This window comes from Macrobrachium rosenbergii, chromosome 40 (assembly GCF_040412425.1).
Source record: "Macrobrachium rosenbergii isolate ZJJX-2024 chromosome 40, ASM4041242v1, whole genome shotgun sequence".
Taxonomy (NCBI): domain Eukaryota; kingdom Metazoa; phylum Arthropoda; class Malacostraca; order Decapoda; family Palaemonidae; genus Macrobrachium; species Macrobrachium rosenbergii.
In genome coordinates this window covers 32437950-32459072 of record NC_089780.1, presented here as the reverse complement: position 1 = coordinate 32459072, position 21123 = coordinate 32437950, and the positions used below count along the sequence as shown (strand labels likewise).

Genomic DNA, 21123 nt, shown 5'->3' with positions numbered 1-21123 from the left:
TCGACCTGAATTAACTCCATCGAAGAAAAGAATCCATCAGGTCGAGAACGTTTCTCGAAGACAGGACTGCGGCGGTCCCTGACATTCTCGCCCCTCGGAAACTGCAAGGGTTGCAAGTGATGAAGGTTATTCATTGGGAGAGCCGGTCCTGTCCCAGGGATCCTCGCGCCACGAATCAGCGCGATGTTCCCCGAGAACACAAGGGCGATCGTGCTTGAAGAGGAAGACCCTCGCTGTTCCGATGCGTGAAACCCCTGTACTTCTCCCTGGAGGAGACCTTGACAGATCCCATGAAACCCTTCTCAGCTACCTGGTTATAATACGAGAGAATCGGGGACCGATACCCAAAGCACGCCAGGCAGCCGAACTCCGAAAGAAAATTTCGTGGAGCTCTCTCTGTCCGTTCGCTCCTCTCGGAACAACCGAAAGGAGAAGAGAACAGGTGAGGAGAAAAGAGTAGCCCTACCTGTCCTGCCAGAATGATAAGCAGGAGAGGCGGACCGTGAGCAATAATCAACCGAAGGAGATTACTGCCACACGGGGAAAGAAGAGCACCTATGCCGTGGCAAAGTGCTTTCCTGGGAAGAGCAAAAAATTCACTCGAGCATACACGAGAACCTGAATCAGAAAAACCGAGTAGGGCCGAGCCGAGCCGAGCCGATCACGAAACGCGATCCAGCTGGTCGGTATCCAGCAGACTGGGAGGCAGGCGAGATGGGGCGAGCCAAACGAGCCAAGCCAGTCTGGCAAGCCGAGTCAAGTCGAGCCGAGCCAGTCTGGCAAGCCATGTCGAGTCGAGCCGAGCCAGTCTGGCAAGCCAAGTCGAGCCAAGCCAGAGCCAGACTCATAACTGGGCAGGCCAGACTCGTCTGCTGTGAACAATTGCTAGTTTCCCGAACTCTAAACTCCTTCGAGGCCGAAACCGGGCCAAGGCCCTCGAGAAGAAGGCTCATAGGGGAATTCTGTGTCTGCTATCTTGCATGCTCGAACCCTAAAGTTCGAGACACAAGAACGAAACCCCCGAAGCAACCAAAGCAGCTGGCGGGCAGAATCGAGACACCTGGCGTCGGGGTACACCGACACCTGGGTGTCCCGGCGACCAGACACCTGGGTGTCTCGCAACCAGACACCTGGGTGTCCCGGCAACCAGACACAAGGGCGTCCCCGCAACCAGACACCTAGGCGTCCCCTTCAACCAGACACCTGGGTGTCCAAACGGCAACCAGACACCTGGGTGTCTCGGCAACCAGACACCTGGGTGTCTACCTGGGCTGTCCCGCAACCAGACACCTGGGTGCCCCGCAACCAGACACCTGGGTGTCTCGGCAACCAGACACCTGGGTGTCTACCATGGGCCCCGGCAACCAGACACCTGGGTGTCTCGGCAACCAGACACCTGGGTGTCTCGGCACTTTCTTCGTCCTATGCCTCTCGTAAGGAGAGCGCTGCGTGATTCATAGAATTCGAGCTACCCACGAGACTTCCGAAAATCGGGAGCGGCTGCTTTGTTACCTAATAGATTAAAAGAGCCAAGCACAGAACCAGTCTTAGATGCAGACTTCCAAGACTGGCAACGAGGGAATGGCCTCGAGAGGCCGTGCTCTCGCGGCCCCCGAAACGCAAGATCCCACAGGAAAATGCGAAAGAGCCAACTTGTCTTCTCCGGAAGAGAGTCAGTCCCTTGGAAGTCCCGCAGGACTCCCAAAGAAAAATCTCTTCCTTGCTTCTTCTGGTGTTCGAACCGAGAGGTTCGAGACACCAGGCTGGGAACCCGACCGAGCACTGGCAAACACTCAGGGAGCGCTTGCACAACCTGGCAGGAAGAGGAACCGAGACACCTGGGTGCCTCGCCCTTTCTCTCGCACTGCTCCCGAACTGGGCCCAGGAAAATCTCTCCAGACCAGATCGGGATACTCGATATTCCATAGAATCTCGAGCACTTTCGAGCGGCTCGCGAACGAGCGCCTTGCAGCCCCCATCTTAGAGAGGAACCTCTAAGACTCGGGAACGGGAACGCAAACTGAGGTCTGCGCGCCGGCCACAGATTCCAAACACAAAACCCACGGCTATGCGAATCGGTTCCCTAACCCGAAGGTCGGGAAGAGCCAACGAGAGACCCACTGCCTCCTCGGAAGGAGGCAGTCCCTAAATGTCCAAGGGCATCAAGGGAAGAAGCAGCATCCTTCCTTCGGCCGATGAAGGTCTGTCCGATTCTCGGGACTTCCAGGACCTCGGGAGAGGAAGGGAAGACGCAGCAGAAGACGAAATCGAAGATAAGATGAAGACGGCGGCGGCTACTTCCACAGGACAGCTTCCTTCATCTCCACTCCCACATCTTCTACAGGATGGTCGACAGGAAACATCAGAACCTCCAGGGTAGTCCGGCAGGAACACAACGGACGCAGGAGAAGCATGATCAGGACAGCCGATGCAGGAGCTACGGCAGCAGTTCGGAGGGCAGGAGCTACTGCAACGGCCAGGAACATCACCTCAACAGGACCACTTCCTAAATCTTCACGCCGACATCTTCTACAGGATGGCGGACATCGTAACCTCTGGGGCAGCTGGCAGGAGAACGCACGGAAGCGGACCCGGCACGACCGCCAGAAGCAGCATGAATGATCAGGACAGCCGATGCAGGAGCTACGGCAAAGGTTCGAGAGCAGGAGCTATGCAACGGCCAGGAACGTCACTTCCACAAAGGCGACTTCCTTCCCTTCACGCCCACGTCTTCTACAGGATGGCAGCAGGCAGAACACAACGGAAGTGGCCCCGGCACGACCACTAGGAGAAGAAGCGGGCACGATCAGGACATTCGATGCAGGAGCTACGTTAGCTGTTCGGAAGGCAGGAGCTAATGCAACAGACAGAGTGTCATTGAAAGTCACCAGCATCGACAGGAGCGATCAGGGTGGCTGTGGCAGGAGACCAGGAGAGCAGCCCCGAGACTGTCGTAGAGTTGACACGAGCAAAACACAGGGAACAGCAGGAGCAGATAGACCACAGATACGCAGGAAGCATTGCAACAGCATACATGAAAACCAGCAATGACAGCGATCGAACTACATCAGCGGGAACAGAGTCAGAGCGATCCCGACGCGTAATATGTCATCTAATCAGGTATTGTGGTCGATCCCGAATTTCAACACTGAATGAAAGTCAGGACTGCTTCATGCAAGATATTCTTGATATATGATATCCAGCCAACTACTGCTGTCTCTGCAATGCTCACTGTCAACCTGAAAGAAAAAACAAATATGATTAGTAGAGGGAGGCTCCTCCCACTACAAGGGGAACAGCCCTCTCTCGCAGCGTTAGGAGTTACTCTAGACGAGGTTGCTCGCTCCCAAACCCTCCCGTGTCTTCACCCGACGAGCGAGCAAAGAGGGCGAAGGAGAGAAAGGAAGAACCTCCGGGAAGAGAAAAAGGACAGAGGGGGTGGCCACCAAGGGCGCCGTGGAAGCGGAACTTATCGACGACGCCCGTAACCTCCCACCCAGCCCGCCAAATCTCTAGCGCAGGCGGCAGAAATACTCAGCAAAAGAAGGAAGAAATTAGTGATGCCCCTTACACAACACACGGAGGGCGGAAGCCCAAGAAGGGACTAATCTTACGTCCCGATGGATGTAGGGGAAGTGAAGAAAAAGCGTCCCAAACTAATCCCGAAAGTACAGGGGCGCCTCCAGTATTATGTAAAAGGCCGCTGGAGAGAAGCATTACCACTTGGCTACGCTACTCCAGCTATGCCCCCAGTATTTTGGCCGTCAAACCCCAGACACAGGCAGGGAACGACGGCTTACACAAGGTTATCACAAATCGTGGGTTTGTATTACCAAATATCAAACACACGCAATATATAAACAAAAATACAGAAAGATCCCACCGTAAGAGAGCTTAACGACAGTCAGCAGAGAGAACAAAAAAATACGCCAGCAACAGCTGACGGCCAAAGCAAACTGGAATGTTTACATCCGGGCAGGCGGGTATCCCCGCCCTGGACCTGGAGGTAGTTACTGCCTAACCACCTTGTTCAAGAGTTTAACGGGCCGTTTCCAGCCTACGCCTGAAAGTATCTCCTAATGTAAAGGACCGAGGGTTTGTATATTGTGTCGGAACAAATATATATATATATATATATATATATATATATATATATATATATATATATATATATATATATATATATATATATATATATATATATATATATATATATATATATATAAATATTATATATATATATATATATATATATATATATATATATATATATATATATATATATATATATATATATATATATATATATATATATATAATTTTCTCTCAATTTTATTTACAGTCAAATTTCATCCATGTAGCCGATACAAATGAGGTTAGCTAAAATTTATAGTCATTAGCAGATTGAACACTGTTTTCTCAGTTTCAGCTACAACTTGCAGCTTAAATTTAGCAGTATATTTCCTTGGCGATCTTTTATGCATAGTGAATAAGGGTACAGTATAATGTAAAAATATATAAGTCCTATTCTACTTAATGTCATTTGTAACATAACTACAGTAATTCTTTACTACTGTATGATGACTGAAATACAAGCAAAATGGCTGTTGTTATCCGATTCGGTTATAAGCAAAACAACAGTTTCTCATTTGGTTGTTTATGGCTTTATGCATTTACGCAAGAGTATAATGTTACTAACAATACTTTTACCATTCTCTTTTACTTTTTTAACTAGAAGATGGGATAAAGAGATGGAGGAAAAGAAGTTGGTCCACTGTAATTTGGTTTCTCTCAATGCCTGATTGTACGCTGCTGCCTGTGCCCGTGCAAAATTTAAAAATATTTTATAGATATTGTCGTTTCAGTATTAATTGCTTACCCCATTGCAAAATCAAATTATTGTAAGGTGAATTATCATAACACGAGTATTACCTGGGTATTTGAATATTTGAATAGTTTTATCACAAAAAGTGCATTTAGTCATGAAAATTATATGAAAATACAGTAATTAAGGAAAAATACCATGAATGGGCGAATTTTTCACAAATAATGTGTATATATGTTCCATAGAGAAATCTGTGAATAGGTGAGTCCGCAAATCATGGGAATGCGAATACGGGGGTTTACTCTGTGTGTGTGTGTGTGTGTGTGTGTATATGTATGGGATATATATATATATATATATATATATATATATATATATATATATATATATATATATATATATATATATATATATATATATATATATATATATATATATATATATATATATATATATATATTATATATATATATATATATATATATATATATATATATATATATATATATATATATATATATATATATATATATATATATATTATAATTTGCAAGAAGTCACTAAAAGCCAACCCTGTAGAATGTTAAGAGTGGTTTGTCACTGCATAGCTGACCCAAGTTGACCCAGATACCAACACATAAATCTTATCAGTATTCTCATCTGTCCCTTCCTTACCTGGGACAGACACTTGGGTGGCACGGTCAAAAGGGGCAAGGATAAGAGGTTGAGTGCCGCTCCCTTAAGCAGCTTAAATGAACTAAGCTGCTTAAAACAACCATTCTATGAGGCAGAGTGATTGCGCCGAATAATTTTTCCACAGGACACCTGGAGAGATGCAAGCAGATGGTCAAGACACCTGGAAGATGACACATCTTGGGCACAGTCATCATACAGGCCCAACATCGGCGCCCCTACCCTTGGCAGATGCCTTAAAAGGAGCCAGGACAGGGAGATCTTTGCAGTTAGCCAGACACACGTGCAGGAGATCACTACAAGATGCTGAACCTCCTGACTTGGAATCCAGTTCCTTCGTCACCACGTGGATGTACTTCCCAAGTGAACTAGTGTAGAGTGCCACAAGTGCGGTCGCCCATCGTCATTCTTTGCCAGAGACCTGCTTCCCCCTATGGTAAAGTACAAGTGAAGGCTTTTCAGTCACGACATTTTGTCCTTAGAAGTGTTTATTGAGTGCCAGTATATCTCTGTATCCATTGTGCCATTTTACCCAGTGCTACTTCAAGTGTTAGTGCTCCAGTGTTAAGCGTTCATTCATTCCTCGAGACCTTGGCACCCTCAGTGCAGTCTCGATCCATCTGCATGTTTTCTATTTTCCCTTACTGGTGTGTAATTCTTAAATCTCTCTTGCAGAGGGAGCCATTTCCCGTGGACTCTTCTTGGGCTGTGCCTTGCGACCATTCAAGTCTTCAGTAGGAAGACCTCCAGGCTTTGCAAGCCTCCATATTATTTACTTTTCCATTTCTTTTGATCCTTTTATTGTAAATACAATTACTTTAGTTAACCCCAGTGTTTACGTAACATTCCCTCATGAAGTAGAACCCTAAGCTCATATGATACATCCCTTCTTTTCTTTTCTTTTTATGATTCCCTGAACTGTAAAGTCAGATTTTCAAGGCCAAGTAAGTAAAATTCTGTTGCTGACCTGTTAAAGTGTTCTACAAATCCAGAAAACCAGGAAAATCATATATATATATATATATAATATACATAATATATATATATATATATATATATAAATATATATATATATATATATATATATATATATATATATATATATACAGTGATCCCTCCCACTTCAGCAGCTTCAACTTTGCCAGCTTCACTGCATCGCGGATTTTTCAGAAATATTCATCGAAAAATTAAAATTGAAAAGTACCGCCATATCAGTAGCCATATCGCGGAAAACAGCGATGTTTCATCATGTTACATGAGAAGAACAGCTTGCGAGACCGACACGCAAGGACTGGAAGCTTCGTATATACCCACGGGCACTCGGACAAGGCACGTGATTGGCTCCCGGTGCGAGATCGACCAATGAGAGCACAAGTGGATGTAACCCGTGAGCTGATTGACTGCACATCATCGCAGCATCACGCAGCTTCTTCCCCTGCTTGATCCCTCTCGTTGCCACTCTTGTGCTGTAGACGCTCTCAAAGTGTACTGTATCGAGCGCATTTTGTGTTGTGTGTCGAGTTAAAAGTTAACTTGTCGTGCCCTTTACACTGCCTCCTAAACGCCATACCCTGCAAAAGATTCCTCTAGTGAGCCCAAGAGGAAGAGGAATATGATGAACATTAGTGAAAAGGTCAAACTTTTAGACATGTTAAAAGAGGGCAAAAGCTATGCCAAAGTGGTAGCACGCCATTATGGCGTGAATGAATCGACAGGCGATATATAAAGAAGGAGGAAAAATAACATCCGCAAAAGCAATGAAATAAGCTTCAATAGAGAAGCCTGTGTGATAACTGTGCGTAATAAGAGAATAGTGAAAATGGAATCTGCATTAGCCTTTGTGGGTTGCTGATTGCAGAAAAAAATTTGAGTTTGGACAGTAATATGATCAGAACGCCAAATTTTATGGCCAAATCTCTCTATGATAAAACCTTGCCTGGTGACGAGTGATGAAGGAGATGCTGAAGAAGGCGCTGAAGAAGATCCTGACGACCCTCAACCCAGTACTAGCGGTGCCACGAGTGATTCGGCTGCTCAAGACCAGACTTTTTAGCCAGCAAAGGCTGGTTTGAAAAATTTCAAAAAGGTTTGGCCTTAAAAGCGTGCCTTTGTATGGTGAGGCTGCCTCTGCTGACACAAGGTGCTGACAACGTTTCGTGGAGGATGTGTTCCCTAAACTCATCAGTGATGGCAGCTACCTCCTGAGCAAGTCTTTAACATGGACGAGACAGGTCTCTTTTGGAAGAGGATGCCTTCTCGAACATTCCTCTTCAAGGATGAAGTGAAGAGGACAGGCTTCATGGCCCACAAGGAGCGTGTCACACTCATCATGTGTGGCAATGCTGCAGGCTTTATGATTAAGCCAGGCCTTATTTATAAGTCCAAAAATCCACGGGCCTTAAAAACAAAAATAAGGCTCTGCTCCCGTGTATTGATGAATAACTCTAAGGCCTGGATAACGAAAGCCCTGACCATTGAATGGTTCCTCCATTGCTTCATTCCCCAGGTGAAGCTCTATCTGGCTGAGAAGGGACTCCCCTTTAAGGTCCTTCTCTTGATGGACTGTGCAGGAGGCCATGCAAAGAACTTGGAATATGATGGGGTTCAGATCGAGTTTCTGTCCCCTAACACCACATCTTTAATCCAGCCGATGGATCAATGTGTTATTCGTGCCTTTAGGGCACTCTACACGCGTTCAACGATGGAGGGCCTCATCACTGCACTTGACGATGATACAGAAGACTTCAGTGTGAAAAAAAAATGGCGTAACTACGACACTGCATCATGCTTGCGTAATATCCAGCAAGCATTGAAGGACATGAAAACCGACACCATAAATGCTGCCTGGAAGAAATTATGGCCTGACGTGGTTCATGATTGTACAGGCTTCACTCCTGATGAAATTCATCACTCGGCGGTGCAGAAGGCGGTGAAGTTGGCTAACATCATCAAGGATGAAGGATTCATCGACATGACGGAAGATGATGTCAACAGTCTTGTTGATGCCCACTCGGACCCACTGACAGATGAAGACCTCGTTGAGATGACGAAGTCTCATCTTTAGTGAAGAAGAAAGCCAAGAAGAGGAAGACGAAGACATTGAAGAGCATGGCCTTACCCTGGAGAACCTGCAACAATTGTGCAACATGGCAAGGGCAATGCAACAATTTGCACAAGAAATCGACGACAACATGGTTCGAGCTGTCGAGTTTAGGAACCGTGTTGATGGGGTTATGTCCTTGTACAAGGGCATTTTACAGCAGAAGAAAAACCACGACAACAACTACCAATCACCATGTTCTTCACCAAGGTAAAAACCCCAGCTACACCATCAGTGCCTCCGAGTGAACCTGAAGCATCTACGAGTGGAGTGGAAGTCTCTTCACCGCCACCACGAGCTTCTTTGCCTCTTTTGGAAGAAAATGGTGACAATCCAGCGCCGATATCTGACAATGAGGCGCTTCCTGAACTGACGTAAAGGCCTCATTATACCTGTGCAGTAACACCATCATCGTCATCAATTAATCATCACATTCATCGAACTGCACAGGTATCTGCTCATCATCATCATCGTCACCTCAAGATATTACGCTACTGTCACTGGTGAGTGTTGAACATACGTGTTAACGTCTCGTATGAGAGAGAATGAGTGAATGTATAATAATTAAGGTTTTATAATTACAGTACAGTAATGTACGTCTCATATGAGAGGGAGAGAGAGAGAGAGAGAGTGAATGTATGTACAAGGTTTTATAATTATTGTACTGTACAGTACAGTAAATATATTTAAATAAAATATGGTACTGTAAATAGTATACCTGTACAGTACATTTGTTCACTTTATACTTACCTCGCTTATGTAATGTTGCTCATACATGGGTGTTTTATATATATATGCCTCCCTAGGGAGGGGCCAATGCTACTGCATGAATTTCACTTATCACAGGGTTCTGGTCCCCATTATCCATGTATAGACGAGGATCACTGTTTATATATATATATATATATATATATATATATATATATATATATATATATATATATATATATATATATATATATATATATATATATATATATATATATATATATATATATATATCCTAAAGTAATATCATAAATATCTTACAAGAGTATGTGCTCCTGATTATTTCTCACTGAAACAAGTTAACCTCAAGCATCACTACTTTTAAACTTTTCACCTGGTAGGCTGAAAAGATAAATCATATTATCACTGAGGTCATGCCTGCAGAAGAGCATACTACATGATCTTCCTGAGCAAATGCAACTACAAACTAAAAATGTTGATAAAACAAAAATATGTGTAACTAAAAACAAAACTCAACTTCAGCACTACTGTATATGTACATAAACAATTATATGGCAATGATCTGGTTATCTAAAAAAAAAATAATTTTATTCTATGCATATGTAGAACTCTGCAAGCAATAAGTTCATAAATTATTTCCTGATCACTGTACAACTTTTCCTCATTTTTCAGAGAAAGAATAAAACAAAAAATATATAAAAACCTGCTAACCACTTACGATGTAAACATTACTGAGAAGAGACGACAGAGGTAGTGAGATGGGGCTTCCCTTCCAGCAAGGAAATACTGCTAAACAAACCTCTCTTGGCACATTTATATCATGTAAAATAATTTTGTACATGGTAAGAATGCACACCATGAAGCTTACCCTCCCCATGCTCTTCTTGTGGAAAAGCTGTGACGTTCTGATGCCACAAAAATAAATATTTGATGGTACTTCATAAACTTGGTCCACAAAGTGTTGCAATAACAACATCAACTACATAAAGGGATTTTGACAAAGGAAAAATCTATTTCTGGGTGAAGACCTGTGTCGCCCAGTGAAATGTCCCATATAGCACACATTTTTAGGTATAAATATTTGCTAGATATACCAGAGAAAAAAGCTATACAGCTAATAGGATGCCAGAGTTACTACCTCTGGGTCGAACATCCTTATAGGATGTCGGTATGTCATCTAGGAGCAAGTGGAAGCCACTACCACAGATGCTTAACCCAAATAGATCTCTCCTCTCCCAAAACCCCTCTACCTAAGGGGTGCCGCTACAGCGGTCCTTCTCCGCTCGCTACTACTACTTCTACCCAGAACCAACATCCCGAAATAGCACCCAAGCTTTGGCCAGCCTAGGGTGGGAAAAAAGAGGGAAGGGTTCACTGGGCGACACAGGTCTTCACCCAGAAATAGATTTTTCCTTTGTCAAAATCCCTTTTCTGGGCTCAACCTGTGTCGCTGAGTGAAATAGTAGCAGAGAATTGGCCACAAAAGCTTGTTAAATATAAAAGTTCAAATGTTTAAAATCAAAAACTTTTGCTAAGGAAAAATAAAATTATTTTAGAATATGCTTTTTACTTATCCAAAAATATAACAAATTATCTAAATCTTATATATGTTAAGTAATTATACAAAAGAATGTAGCTTAAGAAATAATTTAACAAACTAATTAAAAAACCATCACCTATATTAACAAATAATTGTGAAAATGAATAAGGATGGTATGTACAAATGCAGGAGTGGTTTGTGAAGCAACCCAAACCCAGTCAACAAGGTAGAAAGGCAGGGAATACAAGCAAGGCAGGTAGGTGAGAGGTATACCAATCGGTAGGGCAAGCAAACAAAATTACAAATTACAACTTAAAATACAAATTACAATTTAAATAACATAATATTAAGCTGACTCTGGAGAAACTATGTTCCCTGCAGCAACAGCAGAAAATTTTAGAGCCTCTAAGGACTTAAGGTAGTGACGTTTAAAAACTCTTGGAGATTTCCAGCCCGTATATTTCTTAATTTCATCAAAATTCATATGTTGAAAGTAATTAACTGAGGTTGCTACAGCACAGATATCATGGACCTGGGGAATTGAATCCGGGTTGGCTTGTTTAATAAAACAAAGAATTTGTTGTCTAATACCATTCAAGGAGATGGTTCCACCATTCTCTCTAACAAAAAGGGGACCTGAAGATCTTTGAGAAGTCCTTTCCAGGTAAGCTTTCAAGGTAACTACCGGACATAAGGAAGAATCTTCTGGAAGAGGGATGATCTTCCAGGGAGACCACCTATTTTGAGGATCTTCGTTCTTGGCTAAAAAGGTTTGGTCCGGAGAAAGTAGAACCTCTCCTGACGGGAGGAAATCCACATGATTTGACTCTCTAGAAAGGGCTGAAAGTTCAGAGATTCTAGCTCCTGAGGCCAAGCTAATTAAAAACAGCATCTTCCTAAGAAGAGTCAAATAAGAGCAAGACTCATTATTTGTGTCTGAGGCTAATCGTAGTACGTCATTTAAAAACAAGAAACCGTTTTAGGACGTGTTGTTGGTCTAAGACGAGCACAAGCTTTAGGAATAGAGGAAAATTACGAATCTGTTAAGTCAATGTTAAATCCCAGTTGAAATATTTTCTTTAGGGCGGATTTAGTCGTAGTAATAGTACTAGCAGCTAGGCCTTTATCAAAAAGGGCTTTAAAAAATGATATTGCAAGATTCGTAGTCATTGTATGAACGTCTGATTCTTTTAGAAAGTTGGCCAGTTTTCTTACTGCTGAATCATACTGACGTAGAGTAGAATCTCTCTTATCTGATTCTAGAAACACTGTATTCAATGGATCAATATTAGCATTTTTCTGTGCCGTGAATTTCATGAAATCCATAAAGTTAGGGCATTCAACATTCCTGAGGAAGCTGACACAGTCTGAGTTTGTACTACTTGTGTTAACTTTGGATGAGGGATCTGTTTGGCTCTGAGTTTCAACTCTAATAGAAGGGGAAACCAGTTGCTCTTCAGCCAGTTGGGGGCTACTAGAGCTATCCGGCCTTTGAATGACCTGAGTTTGTGTAGAACTTTCAACAGAAGGTTTACTGGTGGGAACAGGTACACCTTCTGCCATTTGTTCCAGTCTACTGACATTGCATCCGTGGCGTAGGCCCGAGGGTCCAGGTTCGGAGCTATATAACGGTGGTTTGTGATTTGATTCCGTGGCAAACAGGTCCACCTGAAGTCCCGGAATCTGTTGGGAAATCCAGTTGAAGGAATTCTTGTCCAGAGACCATTCTGATTCCAAAGGAGTCGTCCTTGACAGAGAATCTGCAATCACGTTTCTTACTCCTGACAGATGCGTGGCGGACAAGTGCCAATGGTTTTTCATTGCTAATGAAAAGATTGCTATCATTGCATGGTTTATGTGACTTGATTTGGAACCTCCCCTGTTCAGACAATGAACTATCACTACACTGTCCAGGACTAATCTGATATGTATGTTCCTGGCTGGACGTAAGCGTTTCAGAGTCAGGAAAACTGCCATCGCCTCTAGAATATTGATATGGAAGTGACGAAAAAGATTCGACCAGGTTCCTTGAACTTTTTTGTATTGTGAGTAACCTCCCCATCCGGTCAGAGATGCGTCCGTGTGGATGATCAGACCTGGTGGAGGGAATTGTAGAGGAATTGATTTGGAAAGACTTTTGGCCGTTGTCCAAAGTCTAAGTCTTTTCTTTAAGATTGGAGGTATGAGGGAGACTTTGTCCCTGAGATTGTAATTTGCTCGACTCCGCCACACTCGATTTATGTCCTTCAGTTTTGCTTTGAGAAGTAGATCTGTTACTGATGCAAACTGAAGAGAACCTAAGATTCTTTCTTGAGTGCGACGAGAGGCTCGTTTGCACCTGAGAAACTGTCTCGTTGCTTTGGCTATCTCTTTGCATTTTGCTGGCGGAATTGAGAGTTTGTGGGTGTTTAAATCCCACTGGATTCCAAGCCATTGAAATTGGGATGCCAGAATCAGACGAGATTTCTTTGTATTTATGTGAAATCCTAGATACTCTAGAAACTGAATGACCTTTCTGGTCACCTTCCGGCACTCGGTGTCGTTGGGAGCCCAGATTAGCCAATCGTCCAAGTAAGCCACGAGCCTGATGCCTTGAGACCTTAGTTCCTGTACCACAGTTTCTCCTAGTTTGGTGAAGATCCTGGGTGCTATGTTTAGCCCATAAGGCATTACTCTGAAGGAGTAAGCCTGTTTGCCTAGTCTGAATCCTAGGTAGGGAGAGAAGTTTCTCGCTATCGGGACATGATAATAAGCGTCTGTAAGATCTATAGAGGTGGTGACGGCCCCATGGGGAAGTAAGGTCCGCACCTGAGAGACGGTCAACATACGGAACTTGTCGCATTGGATATAAGAATTGAGAGTTGATAGGTCCAATATCACTCTTCTTTTGTCTGAATCTTTCTTTGGCACGCTGAACAAGCGTCCTTGAAATTTTAGATGTCTGACTTTCTTTATTGCCTTCTTTAGAAGGAGGTCTTTTGCATATTCTAACAGATCCGGTGTTGGGGTCTGGTAGAATCTGACTGGTGGAGGAGGCCCTGCTATCCAGCTCCACCCTAGACCTTTTGAAACAATACTGTGGGCCCATGGACTGAAGGTCCAATGGTCCCTGTGAAGTTGCAGACTCCCACCTACCTGAGGAGGTTCATTTGTTTGATGGCTTATTGTCTCTGCCTCCTCTTGAGCCTCTACCTCTAGACTGGGGTCTGGATCCAGCCCTGTATCGGGATCCGCCTCGACCTCTAATGCCCCTGGACTGGCGGTAGCCTCGAAACGACCCTTGAGTTTCAAAGATGGGGTTGAACACTGGGGAGGCTACATAAGCAGCTGAGCCAGCAGAGTGGTGAGCCGGTTGGTTCAGCAAGACATACTGAGGTTGCCCCTTGGAGGTGGAAGGTTGGGCAACCTGAGCGACGGGAACTGCCTGAATAACTGTCTGGGTCTGAGGGGCCTTGTACGGTTGGTACCTCCTTGTCCTCTTCCTTCCTTTAGGCTGAGGGCCCGAAAACTCGGAAGACTTCCTCTTAAAGGGAAGTCCACAGCGGATTCTAAGATTCTGATTGGCCCTGGAAGCTTCGCTGATGACGGTGTTGACCACGTCATCAGGAAAGAGGTTAGTACCCCAGATAGAGGATTTAATAAGCCTGTTTGGCTCGTGCCGGATGGACGTCTTGCTACCACAAAATCGTATAAGTCACTTTGGAACGAAGCCAGAAGTGACTTAGTCAGGATCCGGAAAAGAGGTTCGTCTTTGTAGACAGCCGATGTCAACTCCGCGATGGATCTACTGAGACGGCACCAGCATCATATTCTGCCTTGATCAGGGACTCCGGAATCCTGGGCAACTGATCGCTGAATAGATCCGAAGCGCACTCCAGATCCAGCCTACCTACTGTAAAGGTTTCCGGAGCCCCAACCCAGCAATCCAAGTCTCCTGGAAAGAGAAGAGATGTAGGGTCCGTCTCACGAAGCTGTGGCATCGGCTTCTCCTCTATTCTGGCCTGCAGAGTTAGCTCCGCTATTTTAGATGTACAAGGGGTGGGAATGTCCTTGTGGACAACGAACATCGTATACCGCCCCTTGGTATTAGCACACTCCCAGTCAGAGAGTATTCTGACCCATGCCGACCATGCTTGATCCCTGGGGAAGATCACCGTTTCCTTGGGGACCTTGTCTTCCCTTACCAGGGCCTCCTCCAATAAACGGGCGTATCCCGGGAAAGGAAAAACAAGATCCGCCGGGAAGAACTCGTAGTCTTCCACAGGACGGGTGCCACACCCTTCGATGGTTAGTTTACCATTGGCAAAGGGGGCATTGAAGGCGAGGCGCCAAGGGTTACAGTCCTCATAAGCAGGTAGCTTCGAGGCGTCTGGGATGGAGTAACCCTGCTGCTGTACCAGACAGGAATTAACGAATCCGGCAAGCGAATCCTCCTGGGTTTTCAGTCTCTCAGCCAAAGACTGAACATACCTGCCCGATGTCTCTAGACTCGAGGCGAGATCTCGAGACATCATCTCGAATTGGGAGTTAACCTGGTCCGATAATTTCTTCATGAGAACTTCCGCGAAGGCCTCAGGGTCAAATTCAGGTTTTTTAGACCTGCTCGCCTTGGGTCTCGACCCCTTAGAAGGGGGAGTAGCCTTCTGGGAGGAAGTCGAAGGTTTGGGGACCAACAACAACCTGGCGGAACTCGGCATGGCCGGGATCTTCGGGGGTTTAGACACTTTAGGTAATGTCTTCGTCTTCATTAAGGACTTCACCTTGGGGATCACCAACCCCGAACGGGCCCCAAGGGTGGAGACCTTAGAGAAACCTTGGAAGGAGGAAGACGAAGATGCAGGAGAACTGAAAGAAATAGAATTTTTAAGTCTACCTGCCTCACTTACATCCCTACCTTCCTCCTCCGGATCGATGGCCATTGGCTCGACATGAATATTGATGTTGGCCACTTCCTCGGCCACTTCCTCGCACAGTTCTTGCTGTTCCTCCGGCGGGATCTGGGTCTCGATCCTAATCCTGTTAATCAGGGGCTCTGCCACTTCGGGAGCTACTGCTGCAGAGGACCTGGCCAAAGGATACAGGATGTTACAAATGTTCTCTGCCAGCACATAGGGGCGTCCCTGACCAACGTTGCGACCGAAGCCGCCAACCCAGATCTTCAGAGTAGCAAGAGATGAGGCTTGACGGGACCAAGGGACCTGAAACCGAATATAATGTCAGTATAAGAAATTGACGTATAAATTCTTTCGTTATAGGAGATGCACTTCAAACTTGTTTGAAATATTCATGCGTGTATGCCAAAAGGTTAACGTACCGAATCATCAATCACGTCCTGATAAAGGGAGTAGCATACATCGCAGCCATCCGGATGCCAGACGAGATGATCATCCACCTCAACTGCGCAGCTGGCATGAGACCTGCATGCTACGTGGCCACAGGGTTGCTGCAGATAGGCGTTACAGCCCGGCTCCTGACAATGAACCACCTGTAAGAGGAATTGATACACGAGTATCAAAGAGATAACGCCGGAACAGCTTCACGGCAGTGGTGAAAGACTAAACTAATAAAACTTAAAGTAATAATGTTCCCTCCCACGCCGGAGTTGAGATCTGGGGTAAACAATAAGGTTAAACAGGTGGAACGTTCCAGTACAATCTGAACAGGGAGGCCAAGCCTGAAGTCGATCACACCGGAAAGCAATTCCGATGACGCCAGAGTGTCTCGTAAATTAACCACACAGAAATCAACAACCGACGGGGCGGGAGGGCTAGACGCCGGAACGAAGGTTCCGGGACTGATTTCCCGGAACACAGTTCACGGAAACTAGTTAATAACTAACACTGAAATTAGCATTCAGCCCGGCATCTCCACAATTCCGCCATAAAAAGAAGGCAACGACGCTCAAGCTATTGTTCCTACTAGGAACTAAACAGCGAGCTAACGATAGCCGCCGGAACGGATCCGGATAGCGGAACGGCAGAGACGCAGGGGCAGAGAAAACATGGCGACTGCAACAGGTCAGGTGCCTAAACACCTTCCACGGTGTCATCTCAACCGAAAGGGCAAATGAGCATTGCTCTAAAATGCCCCAAAGGGAGAAGCCATGTAGACAACGTCTGATAAAATGGGCGTGAGATAAACACGAGAAGGCAAAATAGATAATATCTATAGCCTAGCCTAACCTTCCGAAGTAAACACCTGGCCAGATAGGCTAGGACACGCCAGAGAGACGAACGAGAAAGGGGCACTAGCACCAAACCAAACCTTCCGAGATTTGATGAATCAAACTGGTCAGGGAGGATGGGCCGGCATCCAAAACTCGAACGAAGGCCACCCAAGAAAACCTACCTTACCTAGGCCTAGAAGCCAGGGTAGGAAGGAAGACTGGGGCCAGCTTAGCCTACCTTCCGAGATTCGACAGAGTCAAACTGGTCAGGTAGGCTAATGGAAAACACTACCATATATCAGACAAAAGGTATATAGGAATACATAATAAAATTGAAATGATATAATAACAAAATATTTTAAAAAATGCACCTACATAAAGAACAGAAAGGAAAGGGTAGGCTAGGCCTCACTTTCCACTATTCTAAAATATAATAATAGTCAAGCGCGTCAGAACGAGCGAAAATTAAAACTATCATTATAAAAGATGAGCATATAAAAATCTTCTAAGGCGTCAGAAGATATAAGAGTATTAAGAGGCTGGGGACTACAGCCCTGAACGAACACGAAAATGGCGGCTCGAGCCGACAAGGCGTAAAATAATAAACGGGACAAAATTGTCCAACCGAGTCCCAAAGCAACAAAATTGAATACTCAACTTAGATGAAGATGCGTCTTGATCAATCGAAGCCATGATAAGAAATCCAAAAAGCCAAAATAAGGCAAAAAGAAGCACAAAAATACACCGACGAAAACAACGGGTGTTAACAAGAAAGTGTGCTATGAAGGGATGTTGGTTCTGGGTAGAAGTAGTAGTAGCAAGCGGAGAAGGACCGCTGTAGCGGCACCCCTTAGGTAGAGGGGTTTTGGGAGAGGAGAGATCTATTTGGGTTAAGCATCTGTGGTAGTGGCTTCCACTCGCTCCTAGATGACATACCGACATCCTATAAGGATGTTCGACCCAGAGGTAGTAACTCTGGCATCCTATTAGCTGTATAGCTTTTTTCTCTGGTATATCTAGCAAATATTTATACCGAGAAATGTGTGCTATATGGGACATTTCACTCGGCGACACAGGTTGAGCCCAGAAAACCAAATATGAGAAAGCCAGTGAGGAATTCAAAAGTATCACATACTAGTTGGTACTAAGGTGAATAGTTTATAAGCTAATGTAGTACAGTATATGGCAATGCAGAATGCAGCATAATACAGTACATGTATAATCACATAACTCACCTCTGGGTCATCTGATGGTATAAGTGTCACCACTCTACCAGGCTGTAAAATACAAAAGTAAATACCCTGTATCAAGAAAACATACATTCCACAAAAACATAAATACAATAGAAAACTGACTATCTCATTTTCAATTTTAAAATGCAGTACAGTACTCACGGGTTTATCCACAAAATACCTTAAAACTCTGAATTTTACTTTTAAGGACACCAATTTCCAGGGTTAAGGATGCCCAATAATGGTTTTTATATTCAAAATAATTACAGATGAAAAGTTTTAGATGTATCTCCACACAACATTATTAAATCCTAATTTGATTCACCACAGACCTTTCACTTTACATTTGCCTTATGTGTGTCAGTACAAGTTTCTGGACACTACAAACAAAAAATAAATCTTCTGATTCCACCTGGCATTACTGCACATGCATCTGGGCTCCACTGTGTCTGCCAATGCATAAGCAGCTACCATTTTAACAACTTTTTTGTACTTACTGTCATAAAAATATAAATTTCTAATCCATAATTTTCAGTCATTTAGAGTATTTAAGCAAATTCTTTGATGATAGATCTCAAGTGTGTAGTACCTTTACTTCTTTACTGTGAAGAGGTTTTCTTCAACATTAAGTGTCTATCTTTCTAAGTTCCCAGCTATTTTTAGCCTTAAAGAGTCCTTAGAATCAGCCATCCTTGGCTGTAATTTCAAGGGAAAAGGACTTATCATTCCTTATACCTTGGGCATGCAGTTGAAACTCGACTGTGTACATAATAAGTCTATTATAGGAAGCCTAACTAGAGGCTCTGTCATGTCTTCAGGACTTGACTGTGATGCAGCACTCATCATTGTTAGAGTACATGTGAATACAGAACAGTATAACACTTTTACATTATCTTCTCTGGTTTTAATATCTTAGGACTGGTTAATCAAAACAATTGAAGACAATCACTAACAGAAATTTGTGAAGAATACAAAGTATATATTTAAGAAATATGACATTTATAAAGTAAAGGAAAAAATTCAATAGAATACCTCTTAGCCAGCTATATAATCCCTAAGCATCTAGGATTAAAGTTCTCCTCATCCAGAGAGCATTTCATTATTATGGTTATTATTGGTACAGTACTGTTGTTATTGTTGCTGTTATAATAAAGTTTTTAAATGGGATAATGAATAAAATCCTAATAGCAGGTGTTGGTGCTGCTCCTAATCAAGACCATGGTTCTGTGGAAAGGTAGAGAAGGAACCACTTTTTCATGTATTATCAGAGAATAATTGCTCTACTAAACAGATGAGAGTCTGTTCCACTCTCAGTGCCTCTACTTCAGTATCCTTCAACTCTCCAAAGCTGTAATATCCAGACCTGGCCCTTCACAGATCAAAGGCTCCAAAGCCTTCAGAAAAGGGTTTACCTAATGTGCTACCTGTTACCTATAGTGCATAAAAAACTGGAGTCAATTCTGCATTGAAAGTTGGATAATTTATTACATATGGTGGACTCCTTTCTAGCTGCATCAGCTGAAGATTTTATAGCATGCCTATCCAATTCTGCTAATGATCTTTTTCCTTGAAATTAGTGCTTAACAAAACCTGGCCAATAGTCATAGTTTGGTTGAGAAAAAAAAAAAAAAGAACAGAGAGGTTCTGAGTCTAGTGTATTTACTCCTTACTGAAGATAAGATGGAAAGTGAAATGTGGAGAGTGGATACAGAACACTTTCTCATAAGGGGGTATCTGGTAGACATATTAAGACAGTACAAGTTTGCTGTACAGCATTTTGAGGGACAGCAACATTTCAACTGTCTCAGAAATTATTGTCAGGACGATTGGAACAAAGTGGGAGCTGCTCCTGCCAGGTATCCATTGCTGGAAACTACAGAATTTACTCAGCATGTTTCACTTTCGTCTTACTCCTTACTGCATTCTTTACTGCCTAAAGCCCTTCGTTGGCTGAGTCAGTTGAGCTTCAGACTGTCACTCGATGGGTCGGAGTTCAATTCCCCTGGCCGGCTGATGAAGAATTAGAGGAATTTATTTCTGGTGATGGAAATTAATTTCTCGCTATAATGTGGTTCGGATTCCACAATAAGCTGTAGGTCCTGTTGTTAAGTAACCAATTGGTTCTTAGCCACATAAAATAAGTCTAATCCTTTGGGCCAGCCCTAGGAAAGCTGTTAATCAGCTCAGTGGTCTGGTAAAACTAAGGTATACTTAACTGCCTTTTTCCAACTAAATTAGGAACAATGGCCAAGTTTTATTGAGCATTTATATCAGAGAAAAAAGAATCATTAGAAGAAAAGACAAGACAAACTATAAATTCTTCAGCTGATGAAGCTATTTTTTTCAACAGAACTTCTCTAAAAGGATCTACCTCCTTCATGTTACAATATTATTTCTAAGTAGGTCTATTAGAGTTTTAGCTGATACAAAAATTGCAGAAGGCCAAATCAACTTACTTTTCCAGGTACACCTCGGTGATCTATACTAGCTTGCCAAAACCTTCTTGAGTAGCCTTTGATATAACCTACAACACGCTGGCAGTAAGGAAAATCAACTTTCCATGTAAGAGATCCATAACCAAATATCCACATTCTTACTCTTGATTAGAAATACTATCCTGAAAAGCAAAATAACAGAATGTTTATAACAGCTAAGCTTTAGAGATATAATCCTTGACTTTAAGTATTCATACTACAGATACTTAAATATGATTCTTTACAATGTCATTCTTTGGCAAACACATAGCAACAGAATTAACAATAACTTGCCTCGACACCCATGAATAATTGCAGTATTTTACATGTTTGATAGGTAACTTCTTTTAGTGGCCATCAAAAA

The 21123-nt window shown here is 43.5% G+C and overlaps 1 protein-coding gene across 5 annotated transcripts in view; it reads right to left on the bottom strand.

The window, feature by feature from the left end:
* The window catches only part of LOC136826317 (putative glutathione-specific gamma-glutamylcyclotransferase 2), a 110566-nt gene that overhangs the window by 54591 nt on the left and 34852 nt on the right, over positions 1 to 21123 (bottom strand). For 4 of the 5 annotated variants that reach the window (XM_067083562.1, XM_067083561.1, XM_067083564.1 and 1 more), the window contains exons 2-3: positions 20742 to 20902; positions 18289 to 18330 (exon numbers count right to left, since the gene is read on the bottom strand). In XM_067083562.1, the coding sequence (XP_066939663.1) occupies positions 18289 to 18330; positions 20742 to 20876 (177 nt within the window). In that variant the 5' untranslated portion in view covers positions 20877 to 20902. Of the gene's footprint in view, positions 1 to 18288; positions 18331 to 20741; positions 20903 to 21053; positions 21104 to 21123 lie in introns of all 5 variants that reach the window. The other variant, XM_067083563.1, reaches the window with a different exon arrangement.